We start from the raw sequence: 16,528 nt of genomic DNA on the forward strand, positions 1-16,528 counted from the left end.
GTGGCACCAGATGCTTGGTCTAAAGTCACGACCGTTGATCCCCTGGTTGATTCTGATGATGAGGGTGATGAATTTATCCGTTACGAGTACAGTAAGCCAAGCGTTTAACTCCGCTTATCTGATGGATTGACCAATTGCGGTTCAGTGCAACGACTCCGTGTTATTGCTGGTATACTCGAAACACCTCTTTCAGATCCGGCTCATCCGGCTCATCCTCCCCTGCCGGAATTTAGTCATCACACACGGTCTCTTTAAGTTATTCTTTAAATTATCCGATTCACAATCTTTCAAAGTCTATCATTATGCAGTTCATTTTCATTTCCCTGGCTCGTAGTAATACCTAAGCCTTGTTTCAAATTATCGTCAGATGTAGCTTGCAGTTCGCCCTATAAAGCAATTTAAAATTGTATTACAACCAATATGCACAAATGAAAGTGACCCTACAAATACGAAAAAAAAGAACAAAAATTTCTAAGAAGAAATGGAAGTGAAAAACGAACACCAAAAAGGCAGAAGAAGTGGAGAAATGGGATTCCAATGCTAGGAAACTGTGGACCAAGAATACATGAAAAAAGGGCGGCAGATGGTCACAAATGGCGAAGCAGATAGAGGATATAAGAAGAAGTGATGAATTTGCAATAAAATTACATGGATGCATCCGAAGAATAATTGAAAACCTTTGGTTCCATCAATCAATTACTTGTTGATGCACAAGATACTCAAACAAATGAGGTCAGTCGACTTAAATCCATAAAGACACCAGATTCTCACTCATCCTCTGTTAATCCTCGAGAACCTTTTCACTCCTCTTAACGTATTTGTCAAGTAGGAGGGCAAGGTCCCGTATCACAAAAGTTAGGACTACACTGGTGAAAAACTCTGAAGCCCGTTTGAGTTTTTGTTCTGTTGAAGTCTTGGTGTCACCAGGGAACCCGGAATAAGCCGGAGCAACGGGTTGCGCCCAGATGGCTTTTGTGTGCTCGTCAAGCAACTGGGAGTTTTGTAAGAGTTTCTTCAAATTGTACATATAAGCTGTCGGTGAATCAACATTGCTAGGAGGTGGGTTTTTGGATTAGATAGTTATTCGGGAAGGAGGGCGAAGAACTTACTTCTTCCCGTTAGTTAATTTGTCAAATCGTCGACTCAACTTATGGCTCCATGTAGTCTTCTTCAGAGCAAGGCTTTCACCGACTCCCAGTTTCTTCCCAAAATTGGCTACAATGCCATCACAAATATTTGAAAAATCGTCAAGTTTAGCAAGCCAAGCGTTCGCTTCTTTCCCCCCAATGCTGCCGATACCCATGGCCATGCCACTACTCACATTGCCAGCACCGAAGTATTCTGAACTGGTCAATTGGAGGTCTTCTAAGGCACCCTGCAGAATTTCTAGCACCCTGATCTTCTCAGCAATGTTAGCCAGTTTGACTCCAGGCATGGTCCAGACTTCACTAGGAACGTGTAGCCGCCGTGTTATATAACCACCTGTCGGCGACATCATAGACGCAGCCAGTAGGTTCATCATGAAATAAGGCTGGCGCAATGGGTCACTAGGGGGAGTGGGGAGTGGCGCAGACGCAGGGACAAATGGCACAATTCCAACAGACACCGGAGGAACTAACGGCGGTAACATTGGTGTCCCCATTGGCGGTGACATTGTTTCGCCTTGTGGCAAAGCACTTAGTGAAGGAGGATTGGGGACCAACTTTGAAGGGAAAGAAGGCTTCCTACCAGTCAGGCCGTTGGAGCCGGCCGAAGGAGGCAGAGGCGGCCGTTGCTCCAAGGTAGCATTGATAACTGACGGTCGTCGTCCAGGTTGAGAGGAAGACCGTGTTCTACCGGTCTGTGAATTTGTAGATTGCGTTGGCAGGAGGGGAGGCTGAACTTGCTTTAAAACAGATCCAGCTGATACATTCGAGTCCGGAGAACCAGGACGAGATGGTACAGACGTTTTAGTCCTCCGTTGGTGGATTGTCCCCTGTGAGGTTGGATTGAGGATAGGTACTGAATGAGCTGCAGTAGAGGTTTGCGGCTCTGGCCTTGCAACAATCGATGGCCTACGAGACCTCGAAGGAGTAGCATTCCCATGTCGAGGAGATGCGGGGCCCTTGGAGATGTGTATGCTAGTCCGAGGTGTGTCAGTCGTATCAGCAGAACTGGTCGGAGATGGAATCGGTGGTAACGGATGGGAGTCGCGTTTGCTACTTTTGGGATTGCTTATGGTGGCATCTGTGTATCCTGGGGGAACGGCAGTATCTTCCTCTTCCAACGTTCCCAAACTTGATGGACCACGTGGGGCAGAATCAGAGGGGTATTTTGTCTCGGATCGCGAGATAGAGTGCGCATATGTCGCATCCGAGTGAGACTCCGCGATAGTAGCAGGTGCGGGAGGGAGGGAATTTGTTGGAGGAGGCTGCGCTGGAGGCAGCTGCGACGGTGCTCGAGGTCTCGTCGGACGCGAAACTGGAGCGGAGACAGTCTGTTGGGGCGGTTGAAAGATATGATGGGGAGTGGTCGCGTAAGGATGTTGTGAAGACGATGAAGGTAGGCCAGATACAAGACTGTCGATGAGAACTGAACCATCTAGCGTGATAGAGGATCCAACAGGTTGCGAAACATCAGTCACATCATCGTAGGAGTACTCTATCCCGTTATACGGGTCATCCTGTAAACGAGTGCCAGCAAAAGACGCTGGTGGTATCTGGGGAGAATTCTCTGTAGAGGGTTGGCCGGAATGTATGGGCGTGTTAGTGTGAGTTGACGACGCTGAATGAGATGGAGGGTAAAGGGAAGGGCCCGAATAAGGGACGGGGGGTATGCTATATATGATACTTAAGATGTTCATACGATCCGCATATGTGTCATGCTACACTTGCAGCTTCAGTATAATGCTTTTGATATGGTGGCAGGAAGTCTCTTACAATATTTTGTAACCGTCGAACTTCTTCTTCTTGGGCTGCAACACTACGCCGCCTGCGGCCGCGACGGGATTCAGTGCTATCTTCTCCCCTCCGGACCCTTTCCATGACCTCGCTCAGTAGAGCAACACTTCGAGCGTATGCGTTGACAGCTGCCTCGGGGTCTTCATTGGTAGAGTCTAGCTGAACGGCTTCACGCGCGAGTTCAAGAGCACGCGTTAGGGCTTTGCGTGAGGAGGGCCGGTGCTCTGTCGAAGGGGGAGAGAGGTGTTGGGATCGTCTATGGTCATGGTGCTGCTCTGGCATTCGGGTGGAAGAGGGAGGGAAAAAGGAAGGTGGGAGGTCGGGCAAATCGTCCGTCTCGGCAGCAGCCTGGAGCGGACTTTGGGATGCAGGAGCAGAGGATGTTTCGCGGATCTGGGAAAAACTGGCAGCAGCAGAGGGATTCGCCGAGTTGGAAGGCCGAGTGAAAGAAGAGGAGCGTGTCTCTCGCACATCGGTCTGCTGCTTTCCTGAGTGAAAAGCAATGCCATGGGAATTGGGGGTCGATGATGAGGCCAGACTGGTAGCTGATGCGGGGGGTAGACTGGGAATAGGAAGGTTCGGAGGGGGGGCTGCAGGACGAATGTGCGCCGCAGACGAGCGGCGTCTTTGGGCAATGGCGGACAAAGAGGGAGCTGATGGCGCGCTGGCTGTTGGCGCCGACGATGTATATGACACGTGGGGCTGCGACTGGTCCATCCATTCTGCATGAGCTTGATGGGGATTCATACGGGGATCCCGTTCGATCTGCATAGGGTCGGGGCGGGAGGCGTGGTATATGGGGTAGGAGCCAAGGGATGGTCGCGGCAGATACCCAAGGTCAGAACTCCTGATGCCTTGCTCGTCCTGCAGTACAGCTTGTCTGGTGAGAGAGGGGGGCACTGGCAACCAGAACACAACCAAAACATCAAATCATTCCCATGACAAATTCAGGAAACTAAGCCGATCTCGCAAGGGATCTATTACAACCAACTAACGTACTAACAAAAGAAAAAAGCGGAAAGAACGTAGTAAAGGCGAGGGAGCGTAGAGTCATCCATTGTTACCAGCCATCTAGTCAAGAACGGAAAGAAAACAGGGTATACTCCATTGAAAGCTTTTTCCAAGCCCTTCCAACGGACACTCAGACAAACACTCGGAGCGTGAAGAGGCAACTAGTCGCGGAACTCGGACTGTGATCCCTGTGCTGCCAAACGGCTTTCCAGGTTTCTGACACGCTAGGATCAGTAATTTCATCGGGCACACCAGATCAGCATAAACTCACCGAAGGGATTCCTCTTTGGCAAGCAATTCTTGTTTCTTCTCGTTGATCTGGCGTTGCATCCTAAGCTCGGACTCCCGGAGCTGTTTTTTTAATGTGAGTTAATCAATCATTCACGTTCAGCGACGGTTGAAGCACCTTTTCCTCCTCTTTGCGGAGCTGTTCCTCCTTCAGACGAACGCCTTGAGTAGCAAGCTCCTCGGGAAGCAGGGAGCTGTCACTGAAATGGCATGATTAATACCCCTCCTCATGATCATGCGAGACATATTCTTACTGTTCGGTATGGACGGTCCTCGAAAGTTTCTCGGTACGATATGTCTCATACAGGACATCATGAGTCAAGGACTTAAGGTCAGCGAGGTGAGAGCTGATATACATTTTTAGAAAGGCGCATCGTTCAGGGGACATGACAAACTCACTTCAAGAGAGCACTCCTGAGGCGACTGAAGTCAGAATGTTTCGGGTTATCGACCTCGGCGACGCCCCAGGGGTAAATTCTCGCGCGTACAAGCTGTCCGTCGAGATCGACTTCTTCCTCAGAACCTATGACAGCGAACGGCATCATAGCCTATCAAGAATTAAGTTTTGTCCGTTCCTTTTATCGTCTTACAGAAATGTGCCACGTACCCGCAATTCGCTATTGTCTTGAATGGTCTCTTCATCATCTTCCTCGACATCATAAGGGAAATTGTAAACGGGGATATCATAATGTTCGATATCTTGCATAATCTAGAACGAACATCAGACAGTCATAAAAAAACAGGTTGACAATCTAACCCTTTTCTTGAATCCTTTGAGTTCACTTGGAGTCAAGGTATCAGCTTTGCCAATGACTGGTATGACATTGACACGTGGAGAAAGGCGGCGCATGAGCTCAATATCCATTTCCCGTAGCCTAGAAAAGAATATATCAATTCGCAATACTCCTAGCACTATAGCGAACACGTACGCATGGCCAGTAGGAGGGATGAAGTAGAGGAGAGCATGAACACGGTTATCCCGGAAACGCGGGTTACGTTTGATACGAGACTCTTCAGCCAGGATATCATCATATTGGCGTTCGAGGTATCCAACGATTTCCTGGAAACTAGAAGAATGTAAATCGAGTTATTGTTGTGTATTTAGATAACGTACGCGAACTCGTTATTGATGTTCTCACCAAACCCGGGAGTATCGACTATGGTAAGAGCGATGCGAACGCCATCCTCGTCTAAGTCTATAGGACAAGAATTCACTGAATGAAGACAGACAGGAGCGAATATGCAAACAAACCAATGGTCACTGGTTTAATTCTTATGCCCTCCTCGGTGTGGGCAGACGCAGGATCATCACAAATTTTGTGCGAGAGAACTTCCGACTCGCATAGCGTGTTCACGAACGTGGTGCGACCGGTGCCAGAAGTGCCTGAAATATATCCGAAAAATATATATAAGCGTTTCACGTCGAAATGACGCGAACAAAGACAGAAGGCCCTCGTGTCGCCAGCAGCCAAAGAAAAAATACGTACCAACCACCATAACGGTGAACTGGACACCCTTTTTGGCCTTGTTTCCTCTGCGTCTGCCGGCGAAAGACATCGAGATTGGAGAAAGTATGTGGATATAGGGACCGTTTGCGGTGGTTGGAGAAGGAGAGAAAGCTGGTGTTGATACGTATTGTTTGATGCTTGAAACTCCGCCTCGCCATCCCTTTCACACAATTCTGGCGCCAAACAGTCAACACATTAATTTGAGACACCTCTAGGCAAATTTTATCACCCTTGACAGCGAGGAGGCACTCGACCCTATATGATGCTTCCTTGGTCTATCCTCCGGAGCGCAAAACGCACTCGAGGTCTCTCTCCTGCACCACGATTCTATACTTCTCGGGAAACGCGTCAAACCGATGCTAAACTCGCGTCAGCTGAACCGCAACACCGACCGAAACGGACTAGAAAGAAACTAAAGGACTTGCCCTCGACATTCACACTCCAGGACGGAACTGCTGCAAAGCCTTTGGGAGACTGGCGCACCGTCAACTTATCTAAAGATCCCAGTAGTTGTATGCTCCTGTATGTCGTACAGCGTCTTAGAATTTTAATAATTCATTTTCAGCGCGCGTTGTTTCAGTTAGTGATGCTGAAAATCACGTCAATACCGGCCAAGACGCGTTCGAAGACACTTCTTCAGGTCGTGATACTGCAGGTATAGTTCCCATGGGCCCAGATGCGCCAGAAGCACCTCGCAAACGTCGTCGATCGACGAAAAAGTTGACCACGACCTCTGATGCCGGTGAAGACGAGGAAGGTGAAGATGCCCTGGCTCACATATATTTCTCGACCTAATCATCGATATTCAGGCTCTTCATCGGGGCCCCGTACGATACTGGCCCAAGAGATTTACGAAAATCTACGAAAATTTCCACATTGTTTACTCTTAACTCGAGTGGGACAATTTTACGAGGTAAGATCTCAATGTTCTACCTAACTAGGCATTGAACGCGTCTCCAGTCTTATTTCGAGCAAGCGAATGAGATTGCGAACTTGCTAAATATCAAACTGACAAGTCGCAAATGGGGCGGGTCGAGAGTCCCGATGTGCGGGTTTCCGTTAATTCATCTGGACAAGCACCTCAAAGTGCTAGTACAACAACATAAACGATTTGTTGCTATGTGTGAGGAATTTCCTCTCAAAGAACGGTTTGGTGTCAAAGAATTTGAAAGACGAGTCACTCGCATCATAACGCCGGGAACTCTGATCGACGAACCCTTCCTCGATGCACATGAAAACAATTTCCTACTCGCCATCAGTTGTCTTTCACCGCAGCAGTCTGATAAAGATGTCGACATTGGTCTTGCTTGGATAGATATTTCCACGGGCGAGTTTTATTCTAAACATGCAACCTTGGAGAGCATACAAGATGAGTTGGCTCGCATCAGTCCTCGTGAAGTCATCCTTCCCGACGCATTTAAAGACTTGAAAGATCATCATCTCATGGATGCTTTGGCCGAAGAGAATTGCTTCCTTAGTTTTGTAGCATCAGGCGAGGGCCATCCTGCAGACAATGCAACAGATGCTCGGCACATTCACAAGTCCGAGTTAGCCTCCCACCGAATATCACTCACGTCGATGGAGCGGGTTGCGGTCGACACCCTAACGTCATACCTCAATATGCATTTACTAGAAAATATGCCGCCTCTAACGGAACCGACCCAGGACAATGTTGGCCGTATGCAAATTGATGCTCACACCATCAAGGCCCTTGAAATCCGGGAAACCAATTACGAAGGTGGAACTCGGGGAAGCCTTTTCAATGTTCTCAAACGTACTGTCACTAATGGCGGGGCACGACTCCTTTCTCGATGGTTATGTGCGTTTTTCACTTCGCCTCGTGGTTGTACATGCTAATGTGCTGTTTAGGCTCACCTAGTACTTCCTTGAGTGATATTGCAGCTCGACAATCTTTAGTCGAGCTTTTCCTGCGACGACCCCACCTAGAAGCTGATTTGGTTCAATTGCTGACGAAAGTCGATGACGCCAGTCGATTAACCCAAAAGTGTTTAGCTGGGAGGGGCGATCCCAGTGACCTTATTGCAATTGGTAAAACTCTACACACCTGGTCAAAAATAAGTGCCATGCTTGCTACTGAGAAAGACTTGGAGGAAAAGGAGCAGCTGAATTATTCTCCTGAAGAATGGCGGAGTTTAGATGCACTAATGTCCCGCATGCATACTCTCACAGAACTGCTGGATGCGATCCACAAGGCACTGGGCGTTGATGGCGAAAGCGTGGACCGCAACCTCGAAGAACTGTCATTCGAAGGTGAAAACGAACTGGAGACTGGATCCCCCAAGCTTGTCAACTGGAAACTCCCAGTTAGCAGGTGGTTTGTCCGAACTGAGTATGTTGAATGCTAGTCAGACCATGCTTCAAGTTGAAAATTTACCACAGATCTTCGAAGACTCTGCAACGTTTGTATAAAAAGTTTCAAGGCCTACTTACAGATAAAGATACATTGGAAAACCGATTCCAAAGGGACTATGGTGTGGTTGGTATGTCGTCCGTATTCAAAATTGCTAAAACAGACTTTTCCAGGTGCTCCCTCACTCTCTCTGAGAGCTTCCCCTGGGCAGGGGATGCATGTTCACCTATCCCGCAAACGCGACCAACCGAAACTCAACAATGATGCTAACTTCATTCCGACCTACGAAAGTGGTAGTACAAAGTGTTTCTTCAATCAGGTCTGCCTTCGTCTCTCAAATGAAGATCTGCACCTGACATCGACTTGTAGGAGTGGTCCCAGCTTGGAAACCAAATCGTAGATATAATGGAACGGTTAGCTTTGGAAGAGAAGGAAGTCTTCAACTCTTTGCGGAATATGGTCAGTCCCTCCCCGCCTATATAGCATGCCTTAGTCCATAACGGTCGCTGTCAGGTCAATGAATATTCCTTCTCCCTCAAAAGAAATTCCGAGATCATTAACGAGCTGGATGTTGCTCTTTCCTTTTCCAAGGTTGCGAATGAGCTTAAATTTGTGAAGCCGAATATTACGGATGAGTAAGTTCTGCAGTTCCAATCAAATCTACGCTAAACGCATCATAGTGATGTCTATGATGTAGTAAATGGACGACATCCCTCGGTAGAAATGGGTCTTCTGACCTCAGGTCGTGTCTTCACTCCTAATTCAATCAAACTCGATCCCAATTCAAAAGTCCACATCATCACTGGGCCGAACATGGCGGGAAAGTCAACTTTCCTACGGCAAACTGCCCTTATATCTATTTTAGCTCAGATCGGCTCATTCGTCCCGGCGGAATCAGCAACGATAGGGATTGTCGACAGGTTATTTTCCCGAATTGGCGCAAAAGACGACCTGTTCCGAGACCGAAGTACCTTCATGGTGGAAATGTTAGAAACAGCCGACATATTGAGGCGCGCTACCGATAAAAGCCTGGTATTGTTTTCCATATTCTCACCGGGTTATAAAGCTGACGTCTTTTAGGTCATCATGGATGAGGTGGGTCGAGGGACGACCGTCAGGGATGGCTTGGCGATAGCATTTGCCACTGTGCATCATTTAACAACTGTCAACCGAAGTCGAACACTATTTGCGACTCATTTTCATGAACTCGCCCATATGTTGGGTCATACAGACGAAGCAACGGGATCAGGAACCTATCAGAAACTCCGATTCTATTGTACTGATATCGATGAAACGGAGGTGTGTATCTAATGAAGTCTGCGTGCTAGGACTGACTGTGTCCCAGGATGGTTATTTTTCATATTCCTATCGACTACGACCAGGTGTCAATTGGGACAGCCACGGCCTCAAAGTAGCGCAACTAGCTGGCCTTCCAAGCATCGCAATTGAGACAGCGACCAGCACTTTGAAGTCATTACAATAGAAAAGTCGAGTTTAGATGTGCCCAGCATCGACCAGGAGTCTCTAATTCATTTACAACGCAAGGTATAATATTAATGGTAGTATAATTTTTATCCACAAAAAGCATACTTCGTAGTGTCATTGATTGTTGCTCAGTGCAGCTGGGAGCTAATATGATTGATAGCTGAACCTGCATGGAGCCACTTGATCTGGTCAGCAGACATGGTATGCTTGGTTTGGATGCTAAAATTCTGTCCATCATGTTTGGTAACTTTGACGGCGATAGTAGCCTGAGTGTCGCCCTTCAGAAGATCAGCAAGGCCTTCAGTCTCTATCAGGTCCCCAGCTCCAATGCGAGAGTAATCGGCCTTATCAGCAAACCACAGAGGTAATATACCTTGTTTCTGAAAGATGCTAAAGTGAGCCAAATGCTGGAGCAGATATGGAAGCACTGACTTTAAGATTGGTCTCATGAATACGAGCGAAAGACCGTGCCAAAATGAGACCACATCCTGAAATGGTCAACAAATCATAAATACTTTGAAGAGTTTATCGAATTTACCATAGAATCGTGGTTGTAAGGCAGCATGTTCGCGAGCACTACCCTCGCCATAATTGTCATCCACAACCAAAGCCCAAGGTTGATTACTGGCCTTGAAACGCTTGGCGATTTCAGGAATAGTACCAGTAGTTTGGTTTTCTGTGTCAACCGCTACGTTCATCTCCCCGTTCTCGTCGTTGATGGCCTAACACATCTTTCAGTTTCAGAACACTGGCCGTTCTTCGACTAAGCGTACCGTGATAACTGAAAATTGACATCAAGTTACATTTCAGGCACAGCCCGAAGAGCAAGCAGTACTCACGAAGATTTTCCGAAATGTTGGTTAAATGCCCCTTATATTTGAGCCAAGGCCCCTGTTGAATTATCAGCGGTATGAATTGCTGGAATCACGATCTACTAACGGCAGCGGAAATGTGATCAGTCGTACACTTGCCTCTCACACGGAGGAGGACCTTCAAAGCCGGAAGCTCTAATCCACGGGGATTATTAGAATCCTCTCCAAAATGACTAGGAAAAGGCTGCAAGAATTCTAATCGCTGAGAGCCTTCCTTGATGACAACTTGTACCTCAGGCTGGGCTTTGGGACAAGGTTCAGGATAATAGCTCTCTTCACCAGCCGTGAATCCCTTGGATGGAAGGTCCTGTCCCTCGGGCGGTGAGAACCGGAAAGATTCACCATTAGCAAGTGGTATTGAATCCGTCATTGGGTTAAAAGAAAGTTTCCCTGAAAACGTCATGGCAGTGACAACAACAGGGGATGCCAGGAAATTCATCGTGAACCGATTCCCGTCATTCCGAGATTTGAAATTACGGTTGAAACTCGTCAAGATAGCTGAATCATCTCAGTTAGTGGCGCAAATCGAAAACTCGGAAGAAATTCACCGTTTTCCTCATCCATCTTTTCTTCGCGCTTCCACTGTAATGATGGTGATTGGAAAACGCCAAGTAGTCCCAATCATGTTAACATACCTGACCAATACAAGGACCGCATGCATTAGCCAATACGATGGCACCCACATCCTCCAGAGTTGATGTGATGCCGTCGCGTTCGATAGTTGCTCTTATTTGCTCAGAACCAGGCGTGCATAAGAAAGGAACCTAAGATCCAATGCCTTCATAACGAGTCAAATTAAGAGAATGCGTTCTACCTTTGATTTCAATCCCACAGCTTTCGCTTGGCGCGCAAGATCAGCAACACGAGTCTGAACAGAATTTAAGCATCGCTTTAATAGAGAATGAGACAGTTCACCTACCATGTCTTCATAAGAACTGTTAGTGCAAGACCCAATCAAACTAGCACTGATTTCGTCCTTCCAGCCTTGAGCCTTGGCAAAGTCCCCAAACTTAGAAAGAGGAGTTGCGAGATCGGGTGTGAAAGGCCCATTGATGGTCGGCTCCAGCTCTGAGAGGTTCTGCGGCAAGGAATAAGGAGTAGATCAAGATGTTTTATAGGGGGCCTTACGATTTCGATAACTTCGTCGTATTCTGCACCCTTGTCTGCGCTTAAATAACCAGCCTCTGCCGCTTTATCAGCAGCCTGAGCGACAGGGCCACGCCGTGTAGCATGAAGGTAAGACTGCATATTACGGATATACGGGAATGTTGAAGTTGTTGCGCCAACTTCAGCACCCATATTCGCAATAGTGGCTAGTCCTTTTGAACAATGAGCCGGCGATAAGGTACGAGTTAAGCCTCAAACCCACCAGTACATGACTGGGTTTCTACTCCAGGTCCAAAATACTCCAAAATGCGTCCAGTGCCTCCCCGAACCGTTAGTTTTCCAGCGAGATGTAAAATGAGGTCCTTCGTCGTTGTCCACTTGTTCAATTCGCCAGCAAGATGCACACCTGCGAACCATGATTGGGCTGATACGATAAAATCTATGGTGTCACTCACCAACAACTTGAGGAGCTTTCAGCTCCCAAGGAGTACCAGTCATCGCATCAACCGCATCAGCTCCTCCAACACCGATTGCCAAAAGGCCGAGGCCACCAGCATTAGGTGTATGTGAATCTAAGAGGACCTTTTTTTAGAAACACTGTGGTTTAACACCTTATAAATTTATCACCTGTTCCAAGCCTATAATACGAAAATGCATGAGCAAAAATATCACTGAATGAAATTTCTGCTCACATCAAGATACCAGGTGCAGCGTAATTCTCCAACACAATTTGATGAATGATACCGGAACCAGGACGCCAGAATTCGATTCCGTATTTTCGAGCGGCGCTCTGGAGAAAGTCGAAGACTTCTTGGTTGGTAACGAGCGATCGCTAATCCTTCGTCAGTCACAGTCAATAATATTGGGCTTCACGCATACTTCAAGGTCCTTTGAGGCGCCTTCAGATGCCTGAATTAAATGATCACAGTGTATACTAGTGGGGACTGCACACTGAGGCAAGCCCGCACTCATGAATTGCAATCTAGCAGAGTAATGAGCCGCTGAAGATAATTTAAGACGTTGGGAGACTTACAATGCCATCCTGCAACTCGTTCAACAGAATCATCTTGGCTCGCAATAAGAGTACTCACTGAGCAGACGCGTCCTGCATCGCCACGCGCTGGGGTCTCAACTGCAAGTAAGTTTCCCCTCTAATTTTTCCCCGTCCAGAAAGATTAGCTTCGGGGTCGATGACATGGCTATAGAGTATTTTTTCCGCTAGAGTGAGAGGTCGATCGAGAATCTTCCGGACGCGCTTCAGCTTGTCGAGTAGTTCAGAATACGGTGGTGTGATAGAGGAACAATCCCTCTCAATGGACGCCACCTGCGTTGCTAGAAACCTTCTGAGCGACATGGAGCCACTACGCAACCCAGCGGCTCGCAACATAGGTGGTAAACGATAGAAAATACTGTCGGTCCAAAATTTCCGAACTAGTGCTTCGGACTAACACTGACCAAAATTGCACGCTAGCCAATCATATTCCTGGATTTACATCAGAAACCGAATTTACGGCAGCGATGAACCAGGAATTTATCCAGTGAAACGACGGGTGAGGCGAATAGCTCCATTACTCGTCGCCTGCAGGATACTCCTCAAGTCAATCGTGTATTTAAAATCTTTTTGATTAGAATCCCAGATTTACAGGCGCAATCATTTAATTGACTGGTTTTTGAGAAACACCAGGTACTCAGAAGGCTAGTCGTCGAGTTTGATGTGTCGGGAATATTTCCAGAATAACCTTCAGCCTGGAATACATTCATCGGAGACGCTGCTCACATGAATTCAGTTTTTCATCGGTCTGCCAACAATACACCTAACACAAGTCATTCGGCTAGTCCTGGATCAGTTCGTGAATCACTTGACTTTAGACGAAGCACCTTGAACCTACCCCACATTACCCCCACGTTGAGCTCGCGGCGATTACTTTTGCCAACCACCGAGTAGATGAAAGCTATATCAGGATATATTGTGAAGACAGGATGAATTTTGAATTAAAGAAGATGCTATTCTATGCCGAGAAAGTCTGGACAACAATAAAAACCAGTATGTCACATAACAAAAAAAAAACTGAAATTCCTACAAAAAGCTGGTCCAACGAGCAACAGGCTTTAGGAGGATGAGACTCCTCTATTGAGACGTGTACTCCAGTTCTCCGATTTGAGAGTACAAGCAACAGAGCCAAACCCAGCACGCTCAGGATAAATGGAGTGGTGCTCCAGATTTCGAATCTGAGACCTGAGCATTGACATTCATAGCACAAATTCCAATCACCAGAGCGGTTCAACGTGCTCGCCTTTCCATCCATTAGCCCTCGCCTCCCAATAGCCGCCCGCATAGACCCACTCATTTCCGACTTGTTTGAACCATCTTGGCTGACGGTCCTGTTTATTTCTACGCCTTTCGCGTTGCAATTCTTCGAGTCTGAGTTTGCTTGCCTCAGCCGTGCTTATATCCCCCCTTTCTAGAGCTCGAACATCAGGTCTATACCTTGAATCCGTCGGTGGCAATTTCCCGACCAGATCGGGAGTGATTTCATTCAGTGTAATCCCAAAGGCTGTAAAACCATAGTAATCCTGAGTGTCCAGTGGGAAAGGGTGCATTCGCCACAGAAGGCGGAAATGTGATGAATCCAAAGCTTGGGATATTTGGTCGTCCCACTTTCCTTCTATATGACTGACAACTTCGCCGGTGGGCGAGTATACGGGGCCAGAGACTACGTTTGAAGAGCTCCAATACGTATTTTGTTTGAATTCCAATACGCAATGGTAGTGACTGGTAAGGCTCTGCACCGTTAATTGTCCACAGTGCTCGAGATACTTCGTTCCAACCACGACATTGCGTACAAAGGACGATGGCTTTGTCCTTTTTATAATAGTGAGTACAGGAAACCGAAGAAAGTGATTGATGTACCAGGTAAATAGTTCGTCTCCCACTCGTAATTGCGCTTTTCCTTCTGAAATGATTTCAAGGCTTTTCCCTGTCATAAGATCGCGTAAGAACCTCTGAAACCTTTGATAACGCGCGACATGATGTACCCCAAAATTTTGTCCGTCCTGCCGAAGTAGCCGTCAACTCCCATCCTTCTCCCTCAGCGTGGTAGGCTAATTCCACCGGATGATGACGAACTTTTTCTGCGATGAATTTCATGCGAACATCCTCGAAAGTTTCCGCCAACATAGGATTACTAGGTGAAGCATCGCTCGTCAATTTGAATGAACAAAAAAATGCGAAAGCGGGGCTAGCTTACAATCCTTTCCTCCCTGACCGATGTCGCGTATGAGCATATCCCGAGACTGCAAAAGCTGCTACGAAGGAGAGCTGCTCAATCGGATTTGTGGTGCGGGTTACTTCATCGAGAAGGCCAAAGTATTCCACCTCTTCAGCTGTTGCCTGGAGTAATGTAAGGGGCTCATTGAAGGTAACAGGGAGGGCGATGGTTGATAAATCCTTCGTAAAAATGAACAGGCGCAAGACAAAGGTAGAGAGGATGCTGATACCTTGCCAATGTTCTTTTTGAGCACAGCAAATAAGCTACCTTGATCCCCGACCACGGGTGATGGCAGGCAAGTACGCCTTACAATCGCTCGTGCGTCAGTTTTCAAACTTTGAGGTGATGGCTGCTTCTCTCCACTTTCCTCATTTAAATCGCTGCTAGATTGATCAAGTTGTTCCAGAGTGCTGGAACTGTCATTCGTGGCAACACTGCTTGGTTCCTCAGTGTGTTCTGGAATATCCATGATAAACTCTTCTGGGCCACTTTCAAAATCTTCTACGGCATCATGCCACTCGTGAGTAGCATCACTAATTGAGGTTGCAACCGAATGGCGGCTGCGTCCAAAGGCAGATTCAGAACGGTGCTTATGGTGTTCATCTTCAGTGCGGGCGTACTTTTAAATAGTTAGTAATGGAACTGAATGGCAAACAAGGTATTCACTGACAGCAGCCTGCATTGATCTCAGTAATAGAGAATGTTGTTTCTTGAGTTCTTCGAGTACGCTCAAGACATGCTGGGCAGCTGGAGGTAACTCTGAGGGTGACGTGGCCAGACCATGTTGTCCCACCGGGTGCTGAGGATCTAAAGAGAGTCAAGAATGGCACAACGACAATCGGATTTAAACGCACGTTTCTTGAATATGCCGAAAACAGCATCTTTAGAATAATCCTTCTCAGACTTCTTACGGACACTCGTAAGCTTTTTCGCATTCAGCTCCTGTAGAAGGGTCGAAATGGATTCTTCAAGTTGTTCAAGCGTCTGGGTTATATTGATGAGCCAATGATGAGACAGACTTCCCCCACTGATAATCCATTTACGCACAACAGCCATTGTCTCCGCAACACCCTCATATTTATTCAGTTTGATGCTTGCCTGTCGATGATGTTGCCGTGGACTAAGAAGGTTCTTGGATTCCTGTCCTGAAGAGATGAATGTTCTACAGAATGGCAGAGTGAGCCCCATGACTGGAGTGTATGGCCAGAAATGTTGACCTGAAAGCTCTCATCCACGTATCGAAGTCTGAGGTGCTGAGGCATTTGATATGGAAAGTCGCTGTGCCTGAATCGATGTGTATGTCTTTTCGTCCGGGAGCAGTGGATATGGCAGCATTATGGAGGGATAGTTGGTCTCGAACGGGTCGAGCGGGTTCAAAGGAGTATTGCAACAAGCCATTGTTGAAGAGCACAAAATAACGCCGGGCAAAACCTGGGAAGATCAAGTTGTGGACACATGAAACGTGACAAACTCTGAAAACATGCCTTGCATCTTCTTTCTGCGTTTCTTGAGAACCCATCCCTGGCAGAGCACCGCAGAGGGTGAGGATGACTGTTTGTTTGCTGGTGCCAGAGGAATATCGGCAGCAAACTGAGCAGACCCGTGCCTCATAGCGCATCAAGGTGCTGGGGTGGATGTCGTGCGCGACATGTTTCCTGGGTTCAGTGACAAATGACAT

At 47.3% G+C, this 16,528-nt stretch overlaps 5 protein-coding genes across 5 annotated transcripts; 1 reads left to right on the top strand and 4 right to left on the bottom strand.

Moving 5' to 3' along the window:
* Positions 1-781: 781 nt before the first annotated feature.
* AGABI2DRAFT_62922 (hypothetical protein) lies at positions 782-1,522 on the bottom strand (the record flags this gene model as incomplete). The annotated part of the gene is made up of 2 exons (XM_006454442.1): positions 782-1,052; positions 1,110-1,522. 2 exons carry the CDS (start codon positions 1,520-1,522, stop codon positions 782-784), a joined length of 684 nt encoding a protein of 227 aa, XP_006454505.1.
* A 2,589-nt stretch (positions 1,523-4,111) lies between these two features.
* On the bottom strand, positions 4,112-5,795 carry AGABI2DRAFT_133187 (hypothetical protein; the record flags this gene model as incomplete). Its single annotated transcript, XM_006454443.1, has 11 exons — positions 4,112-4,166; positions 4,222-4,301; positions 4,357-4,438; positions 4,493-4,585; positions 4,638-4,786; positions 4,846-4,947; positions 4,996-5,113; positions 5,168-5,305; positions 5,353-5,434; positions 5,491-5,622; positions 5,726-5,795. The coding sequence occupies 11 exons, from the start codon at positions 5,793-5,795 to the stop codon at positions 4,112-4,114; spliced, it is 1,101 nt and encodes a 366-aa protein (XP_006454506.1).
* A 714-nt stretch (positions 5,796-6,509) lies between these two features.
* Positions 6,510-9,748, top strand: AGABI2DRAFT_197723 (hypothetical protein; the record flags this gene model as incomplete). The annotated part of the gene is made up of 10 exons (XM_006454444.1): positions 6,510-6,659; positions 6,707-7,565; positions 7,616-8,096; positions 8,147-8,238; positions 8,291-8,436; positions 8,487-8,576; positions 8,631-8,752; positions 8,798-9,149; positions 9,198-9,416; positions 9,463-9,748. 10 exons carry the CDS (start codon positions 6,510-6,512, stop codon positions 9,598-9,600), a joined length of 2,649 nt encoding a protein of 882 aa, XP_006454507.1. The 3' UTR covers positions 9,601-9,748.
* Positions 9,731-12,968, bottom strand: AGABI2DRAFT_62721 (hypothetical protein; the record flags this gene model as incomplete). The annotated part of the gene is made up of 17 exons (XM_006454445.1): positions 9,731-9,982; positions 10,035-10,090; positions 10,141-10,324; positions 10,376-10,383; positions 10,442-10,493; positions 10,542-10,972; positions 11,023-11,056; positions 11,110-11,238; positions 11,289-11,342; positions 11,394-11,552; positions 11,603-11,793; positions 11,844-11,987; positions 12,037-12,153; positions 12,209-12,219; positions 12,274-12,413; positions 12,461-12,563; positions 12,673-12,968. 17 exons carry the CDS (start codon positions 12,966-12,968, stop codon positions 9,731-9,733), a joined length of 2,361 nt encoding a protein of 786 aa, XP_006454508.1.
* Positions 12,969-13,849: 881 nt separating this feature from the next.
* AGABI2DRAFT_114262 (hypothetical protein) lies at positions 13,850-16,528 on the bottom strand (the record flags this gene model as incomplete). Its single annotated transcript, XM_006454446.1, has 9 exons — positions 13,850-14,444; positions 14,493-14,559; positions 14,618-14,766; positions 14,830-15,029; positions 15,080-15,469; positions 15,521-15,657; positions 15,705-15,834; positions 15,898-16,012; positions 16,068-16,528. 9 exons carry the CDS (start codon positions 16,526-16,528, stop codon positions 13,850-13,852), a joined length of 2,244 nt encoding a protein of 747 aa, XP_006454509.1.

This window comes from Agaricus bisporus (assembly GCF_000300575.1).
Source record: "Agaricus bisporus var. bisporus H97 unplaced genomic scaffold AGABI2scaffold_1, whole genome shotgun sequence".
Lineage (NCBI taxonomy): Eukaryota > Fungi > Basidiomycota > Agaricomycetes > Agaricales > Agaricaceae > Agaricus > Agaricus bisporus.